Source organism: Lytechinus pictus, chromosome 16 (genome assembly GCF_037042905.1).
Source record: "Lytechinus pictus isolate F3 Inbred chromosome 16, Lp3.0, whole genome shotgun sequence".
Taxonomy (NCBI): domain Eukaryota; kingdom Metazoa; phylum Echinodermata; class Echinoidea; order Temnopleuroida; family Toxopneustidae; genus Lytechinus; species Lytechinus pictus.
Genome location: NC_087260.1, coordinates 7,868,448 through 7,877,702, shown reverse-complemented (window position 1 = coordinate 7,877,702; position 9,255 = coordinate 7,868,448). Strand labels below are relative to the sequence as shown.

Sequence of the window (9,255 nt, the reverse complement as noted above, 5' to 3'; positions counted from 1 at the left end):
CTTAACAAATAAAACAATATTATTGAATCATAAAATGCAAATAAAGAGCCAGTTCACCATTTCCAAACGAAATACTTATGTACTTATTATAACATTGAAGAGAAACCCCCGTTTCTTCCAATTCATCAATGTTGGGGTCTTTGTGAAGGGATTAAGATGGAATGTCAAAAAATTTTGAATGTTATCTCTAATAAAACCATTAAACCATCATGGGGTAAAAAAGATAATAATATTGGAGGGTATTTGCCATATGGACATACAGTGGCGTAACTACGGGGGGCATGGGGGGCACATCCCCCCATCGGCTGACCCCCCCCCAAAAAAAAAAAAAAAAAAACGGGGAAAGTGGGAAAAGGAGAAAAGAGGGAGAAAGGAAGAGAAGCGAAGTGGGAAAGAAGAAAATATTATTCATTATAATGTTATATCATATTATAATTATGTTATGTTACATTATACATAAGAAACATTTTTATCATAACTTTATGAAACATGATTTGCCCAGGGCCTACGTCTTTATTGTTCCTGGTGCTCGCATTGTCTGTTTAACGAGATATATAATCCTGTTGTACTATAACATCCCGTTTTCAAGTCAATAGAAACCAAATATATTTCCTAGCACTTGAGTTATCGTTGTTTTACGTAGTTACATATGCTTCTTTTTCATGACTCAAAAAGTGATTGCCTCATGTTAAGGTCTTCGTATGTATGAAACATTTCCTGTCCGTGATTACGTTCGCATTAGTGGATTGGTGAGATATGTCTGCTCTTCATGAATTCCTAAAATCAGTCCTTAAAATGTCCCTTCTTCTGATCTGAATATCAAAAATTTTCAGCTCGCGCTTCGCGCTCGCATCATTTGGTTAATGAAATACGTATGGTCCTAGTTAATTCCTACAAAGAAACCTTAGAATGCCCCACTTCAGGTCTGAATTATCTAAGTTTTCAGCTCGCGCTTCGCGCTCGCATTGTTTAGCGAGACAGGTACCTATCATGATTACATAAATTTGATTATAATGTCCCTTTTTAGGTGTGAATATAACAGAATTTCAACTCGCGCTTCGCGCTCACTTTGTTTGATTAGTGAGATACATATCCGTTTAATGACATTGTCCTTAAAATGTCTCTATTCGGTCAGTATAACTGGCAACTGAGCGCACTCACTCAGTGATTCAAAATTTTTACTGGTGCCCCCCCCCCCTCCCCCAATGCCGTGACCCACGGTACGCCACTGTGGACATAATTATCAATGACAATTCCTTGCATATCTAAAAACATGATTGCAAAAAAATGCCAAAATATTTCAATTATCCCCCCCACCCATCAACACGGATTTACGCCAGTGATCGCCAGTAAACGATTCTAATTTATGCAGCGTTGGACCCCAAACTAACGGCACTACAACATTGCAAAAAGTAGCCATATAGGGTAGTTAAAACATATCTGGGAATGTTTTTTAAAAATCTTCATCTTGTTACGAATAACGTATATTCAGTGAGGTAGTTTTATGGCGCCACATTTTGAAACACACAAAACTGTTTTATCGTCTTAATTTGTTCATATCTACTTGAGATGGAAATGGAAATTGGCCATGAGTGTATTCGTCTTTTGAAGCTTTGATTATTTACATTTCCATTTTAAATGTTGCTGTAATGTTAAAGCTATCAACCATCAGCATTCTGATACATCATTGGGGTATTTTTCTATGCAGGCGAAGATATGGCAACCTACATTTCACCTTCCCTTTAAAGGTTATTGATTTTTTATATTTTTTGCTATTTTACGTCGCTGTTAAAAAAAAAATGATACCACAATTTGAGACCTAGCAGTAATCTAGAGGGTCAATGTGGTGTCAAACCCTTTCTGTGGTGTGAGTTGTACGAACTCATTTTTTACAGGTCCTTGCTCCTGCACTGACCGCACAGAAGCGTTGTTAGCGCTAAAGTAACAGTCCGCTAACAAAATGCCGTGTTACAATCGGGAATGTGGCCGCGACGCCTTATGTTACAACAATGCATTAATTTCCTTCATATAAATGAAAGTTTTGATCAACGAACGTAGAGGGCAGCAACACACAAGCGTGTCGCTATAAGGAAGGTCAACTCGATACGCGCACGCAGCTGAGCTGCGCGCGTATTTTATTGTTCATGCCAACGAAATCAAATGCCGATCCAATACAACAACAAATTAATAGTAGCGATCAAAAAACGAATATGAAAGAATATGACTACAACAATATCAAAGATAACTTAAAAAATATGTTGAGGAATATACATACATATAAAAACATACTTTGATATTTAAAACTTTACAAATATAAGTTTCAGGAAACTAAAATCATTACCAAATCGGTGATTGTTGTTATCAGCGATTTCACCAGACGGCTGTATTAGGTGATGTGCGTCGAGACGATTTTGTGACCACTCGCAAAGCATTTCGGGATTGAATATAACCACCTTATTTTCTCTGAGCTCTTCGCTGAACCCATCATCACAGTGCAGCTGCAGCGCAGCGCGCAGCCAATGCAATGCATCCGATGCATGGGTTGTTTTTTCGCCGTCCATGCCATGGTCTCGGACTAGAGTTGAAATTTAGACCCGGATTTCGGGGATACAGCGCCTTTATTTCAGATTTATAGACTTAAAAGTCAAATGACATTTAAAATTTGAAATCTAACCTTGAACAATCATCGTTGATAAACATCAGCCCTGAAGCCATTACACTTCAAATCAGGCCAGGCAAATTAGACGTCATATACCGTGTTTACACTTAATCGGCATTTGGTTCTGAACCAAATGCCGATGCAGAATCGGCATTTGGATTGCGTTTACACGTTGTTACAGCTCGCGGTTCAGAACCGCGAGCCGATGCAAAAACCTGAAATGATACGCATACCTACAATATACGTCATAATAAAGACAACGCTGGATCAGTGCGCTTACAATTACGTCACAATGGTAAAGTAATTGAAATGCGCACAAATTGCCGGTGCAGAATCGGCTTTTTGTTTACACGTAGTAAAAAAGCCGATTCTGCATCGGCTCGCGGTTCAGAACCTACTACTTTGGTGGTGCAAATTGCCGGTTCTGAACCGCGAGCCGATTCAAGTTGCTCGCGTTTACACGCTATGAAAAAGCCGATGCTGAATCGGCTCGCGGTTCAGAACCGCGAGCCGATTCAAATGCCGATTAAGTGTAAACACGGTAATTGTCTAAGTTGCTAGATCTATGACGAGTCGCCTGAAGCCCCAGCGCATCATCAACGTCACTAGCTATCTGCGCGACCGGCCCAGACTCGGCGCACCCAGGCCAGAAAAATGACCTCGATTATTATACGGTGGTTGTCTATGCATTATTAGTGGTGCAGCGAAATTCAGCAGAAGAAAATAAGAGATATGAGGTATCCTCGTCACAGGCTTAATATTTCAAAATGAGGAAAAAGTCAAAATCATGATTATTTAAGCTAAATATTTTCTGTAAAAATGAAAGTAATATTTTTAATATTTATACCCAGAATAACCGATCTAATAATTGTTCATTAAAAAATATTTGAAATTAACAAATGAAAAAAAATCAACTCGACAAATTTCCCAAAACCCCACCTTATTTTTTAAAGTGGTCACAAAATTCGAGCGGAGTTGACCTTCCTTAGAGCAACACGCTTGTGTGTTGCTGCCCTCTACGTTCGTTGGTTTTGATTTAACGAGGATTGAACAGTCCAGTTGCCGTAGTGAGCGGAGTTGGAGGCTTGGGTTACCATATAGCCGTTCCCATGGTGACATGCACTCATTTTCATTCATACTCACCTTATTAACACTACGTTACCGGGTAAGAGACTAATTTCAATTTATCAATAGGCCTACAGATTATTATGTTCTTGTAAAATAAGTAATTATGGCGAATAACCTTTCGATATCCTCGGGCGAAGAGGATTATTTAGCAGCAGCGAGTAATAGATTTAGGCAAGCGCCAGATGAATTAGTGGTATCTTCCGATGATCATACTGTCCATGATGAGGACAGTTATGATGAATCGAATTGTTCTTGGAAAACGGCGATCAATAGAAATTCTATCCGATCGGCTAAGAAAAGGGCAAGGGTTAGGAGCAATAGCGATAGTACTCTAAATACGAAGAACAGTAAAATGCCTAAATTCTCTACTCCCACGCATTCAAGCAGGAGGGTAGTCATTGTTGGCCTTGAAAATAAGAATATTTGCAGAGCAAACCCAGTACAGGTGTTCAAAGAAATTCATAATCTGGTAGGCAATCTGAATGGGAAAGAGAAAGTGAAAAATATGATGATTTTGAAATGTGAGAATGACATACAAGTCAGGAAATTGTTGGAACTAACCAAGCTTGCTGGTATAGACGTTAAAGCAACGCGTTATGAAGATAATCATGATTTTACAACGAAAGGTGTTCTTCATAGAATAGATACACAGATAAGTAATGAGGAAATTGCAGAAGTATTGAAAGATCAGAAGGTAATTCATGCTAAGCGTTTTATGAAGAAGATCGATGGTGAAATAGTACCAACCCCATCAGTTCTCATCACCTTCAAAGGCAAGAATAAACCCGAGACAGTGAACTTTCTGTATGAGCTTAAACGTGTGGACAACTTTAGTCCACCGGTGCCAAGGTGTCACAAATGTCAACTTTTTGGGCACATGAAGGAAAACTGCAAGGGTAAATTGCGCTGTGTGAGATGCGGAGGGGAACATGATTTTGAAGAGTGCCCACAAAAGGAAAATCGAAAATGCTTTAGATGTGGAGATAAACACTCGGCGGCGTATCAAGGTTGCAAAATTTACATAGAGGCAAAACAAATACAAAAGGTTAAATTGAAGGAAAACATATACATACGCACAAGCGACTAGGGTGTATCGCACTCAAAAAAATGAAATAGTGGAAGAGGAAAGTAAGACCATTAGAACTAGCGACACTAAAGAAAACACTCAAAGGAAACTAAAGAATGTTGGTCCCATTTCAAATTCAATGGCATCTGACCACGAATCAATCCAACAATCAAAGATTCCGCGCCCAATCCGAGTACAAAGGAACAATGAAGGAAGGCGGGAAAGAGATAAGGAGTCAGGGCAAGGAACTGAGTCGAATAACCAAAAGAAAGATACCGTCAACACATTAATGAGTGTAGCACCCCTGGATTTCATTATGTTTATTCTATTTGTGATACGTAAGTTACCACAGTCTGAAAACGATGATCAGTTTTTGGAATCTGTTGTACATGCTAGTCGTAATTTCTTAAAGACAGACATAACATTGGAAATGGTCAAGTGCCACCTTTAATAAAACAGTCTGTCTCTGATCTAGTAATAGTCCAGTGGAATGCTCAAGGCATGGTTTCGCATGGGTCGGACTTTCTAACTTCTCTTTTTGATAATAATTTATTGGGTTCCAACCCAGACATTATTTGTATTCAGGAAACATGGTTTAATGATTTTAATGTATCGTTCATTCCTAATTATTTTTGTGTTTGTAGAAACAGACAGGATGGTAGGAGAGGTGGTCTGGCTATGTATTTTAAAAAGGACATCGCTTTCCAGGTTATGAAAGTTCAAGAGTTAATCGAATATCAAAGGGTAGATATTTTTTCAAAGAAAGGCATTATTTCCATTATCAATTATTATAATCCCTGTAAAAAGATTGAACTAGAAGAATTAAACTTCATGATTAGAAATGTGCCAGGGAAGCTTATATTTTAGGTGACTTTAATAGCCACAATCCTCTATGGGGGAGCAGCAAGCTCGATTCCAACGGAAAAACTGTTGAATCTTTCATGGAGTTTAATGATCTAGCATTACTCAATGACGGATCACCAACAAGACTAGACCCGCACTTTGGTTCTTATTCCATGTTGGATTTATCTATAGTCTCCAAGGAACTAGCTTGTAGTATGGAGTGGCAAGTATTGACCAATAACTTTGGCAGCGACCACAATGCAATCGTGATCAAATTAATACAGACAAATAACGTAAATATTAAAGAAAACGCAACTATAGGTTTTAGATGGAGTTTTAGAAACGTAAACTGGGAAGAGTATAGAAAAGCAATTACAAATGAATTACTTAATCTAAATTACAAGAGACATTACTCGGCATGTAATTTGGATATTCAAGGACGATATGATATAATAGTTAAGGTAATCTTGAATGCTTCGAAGAGGTGTATTCGTCGAGTGCGAATAGGAGGAGAAAACAGAGGTAAAATAACTCCCTGGTGGAACGAAGCATGTCAAAAAGCGGTGGCGGAGAGAAATCATATTAAAAACAGATTACGAAGATATTATGATAAAAATGATGTTCGACTATACTTGAAAAAGAAAGCATTTGCTCAGAAGGTGCAACGGCGAGCACGATATGACTATTGGTCTAAATACTGCGGTAAAATGAATAGATTTACAGATATCGGAAAAGTATGGAAACAAGTAAAAGGAATGAGAGATAGCGCAATGAACACTCATATTTTCCACAATTTAATCGTTGACGGCAATATCATTAGTGAATCTAAAGATAAGGCTAATGCGGTCGCCCGTTTTTTCAAGTCTATTGACAGATCTTTTTATAATAATGATCATGATGATGGTGAAAATGAAGATAATTTATGTAAAGAAATGTCGAATGATGACTGCATTAATGACGATTTTAACATGAATGAAATGAAGAATGTTTTACAAGATTTGAAAAACTCAGCGCCAGGTAAGGATGATATTCATGCGATTATGTTAAAAAACTTACCCCAAATAGCGCTTGATGTCATATTAGATCTGTACAACGACATATGGAAAACTTCACATTTCCCTTGTCAGTGGTATGAAGTTGTTCAAATACCTATTTTGAAACCTGGAAAGGATCCTAGTTTAGTGTCGTCCTATAGACCAATTTCTTTATTATCAACCCTGTTTAAAGTCATGGAGAAAATGATTAAAAACCGTCTGAATTGGTTTTTAGATAATAAGAAGAAGTTAAACCCACTTCAATCAGGATTCCGCAAATATCGTAGCGTCAAAGATCATTTAGTCAGGATTGAAACAGATGTTCATTTAGCATTGAAGGAGAAAAAATATACCGTGGCAGTTTTTCTAGACCTGGAAAAGGCGTATGATTCGTTATGGAAAGGAGGTCTCTTGAAAAAATTGTCAATGTTAGATATTAGTGGAAAATTATTTTTCTTTATTAGAGCTTTCTTAAGAAATAGATATTGTAACGTGAAAGTTAACAATAGTATGTCAGACAAGTATGTATTAGAGCACGGAATCCCGCAAGGGAGCTCATTAAGTCCTGTCATTTTTACATTGATGTTAAATGACTTAAAGATTAAAGAAAGTGGAGTAAAGCTATCATGTTATGCAGATGATATCGCGATTTGGTTTACTAGCTCAAACTTAGATCTGGTTCGCCAAAAGCTGCAAGAAGCCCTCCATGAAATCGAAATCTGGTGCTGGAGATGGAAATTAAATATTTCTCACACAAAGTCTGTAGTTTTAGTTTTTACCAATAAACAAAAGAAAGATATTACTTTGAAAATAAATGGGCATGTTTTGCCTCATTGTGAGCAGTTCAAATTTCTTGGTATGTGGTTAGACTCAAAACTAACTTGGTCTTACCACATTAATGCGATTATTGATAAATGTAAGAAAAGATTAAATTTATTACGTTGCGTTTCGGGTACGTCCTGGGGGAATAGGTATGACATTTTGATGATGATATACAAAGGTCTTATTTTATCTGTTTTATACTATGGAAGTGAAATGTATGATTCTGCCTGTACATCTCATAAGAAAAAGCTTGACTCTATACAATATAGAGCTTTGAAAATCATTACAGGAACGATATACAATGTATCATTAGAGTCTTTACAAGTTTTGACTGGTGAATTACCGTTGTATCTTCGGAGAAAACTGTTTAATGATAAATTTAGATATTATTTGTTGTTTAGCACTTTATGCCATCCAAGTAGAGAAAGTTTCATTGAACATACGAACAGACACGAATGGAAGGAAGGGGAAAGACCTTTCAAACTTCGAGCCTGTAGTGATGAGGTACTTGTAGAGAAGCAAGACAACTTATTAACAAGAATCCCGGAATGGCGTTTGTCCCGCCCCCCTGTGTCGTTTTGTGCTCATCGTATAATTAGAAAAAAGGATATGCTAACGGCCGAGATGAAAGCTATCGTTCTAGAAAGAATTGGAATTGTGTGGAATGGTTATTTACATATATATACTGATGGATCCAAACAGGAAAATTTTAGAACGGGGGCAGCATTTTATGTTCCTCAATATAAAATAAAAAAGTATTTCAGGTTATCCAATGTAAGTATCATGAGAGCGGAACTCCTGGCCATTTTAATGGCACTTGAGTGGTTAGAATCCTTTGATAAACCATGTTCAGTTGTAATTTTTTGCGACTCTTTGTCAGCGCTGAATGTGATTGATTCATATTTCATAAAATGCACCATTGTTAATGAAATTTTATTTAAAATTCATAAACTCTGTATGAAAGATATCTGTATTAATTTTGAATGGATTCCCTCACATTGTGATGTTAACGGCAATGAGATCGTCGATAAAGCTGCCAAGAAAGGAGCCGCGAAAAATTTTGTAGACATCGTTTTACCAAACACTATAAATGAACTCACATGCTCACGCATGACATTTTATAAAAGTGTCTGGCAAGCAGATTGGAATGCGTCTAGAAATGGTAGATTTTTATATGCTATTCATGATAATGTTTTTAAGCAGGCATATAGAAAAGGTTTTTCTCGGAAAGAGGAATGCCTCCTTCATCAAATCACAGTAGGTAAGTGCAAATTAAACTATTATTTCAAATTAAACAGCACTCTTCCGGCCTCTGTGAGGTGTGCAAAGAATTTGAGACTATTGAACATTATGTTTTATTTTGTTCAAAATATGTAAAGGAGAGACGCATTATGTTTAATAAACTTAAGATGAATGACCCGAATCTTAAACAATTGTTAATTAATCCCGATTATACACGGGAACTACTATGTTTTATATATGCCACTAACCGTTTTTACAGTTAGGTGTGTGTCCTTTTTTTTTTTTTTTTTTTTCTTTTTCTTTCTTTCAAACACAAGAAGGATTACAAAAAAAAGAAAAAAAGAATAAGAAGGACGTGTAATTGTATGTGATATCACATTTGAATTGTTATTTGACGAATATTTTAAGAAATTCTATAAATATGTAACTAGTAGCCGATTGGTTAGCTGGTGTGCCCTTTT

The 9,255-nt window shown here is 36.9% G+C and overlaps 1 protein-coding gene across 1 annotated transcript; it reads left to right on the top strand.

Moving 5' to 3' along the window:
• Positions 1-3,737: 3,737 nt before the first annotated feature.
• Positions 3,738-8,819, top strand: LOC135157115 (uncharacterized). The gene has a single exon (XM_064111636.1). It carries the CDS (start codon positions 3,891-3,893, stop codon positions 4,872-4,874), a length of 984 nt encoding a protein of 327 aa, XP_063967706.1. The 5' UTR covers positions 3,738-3,890; the 3' UTR covers positions 4,875-8,819.
• Positions 8,820-9,255: the final 436 nt, after the last annotated feature.

Bases quoted from the DNA above. Each gene is read 5' to 3' on its own strand.
- LOC135157115 (XM_064111636.1), top strand. From the start codon at position 3,891: ATGGCGAATAACCTTTCGATATCCTCGGGCGAAGAGGATTATTTAGCA.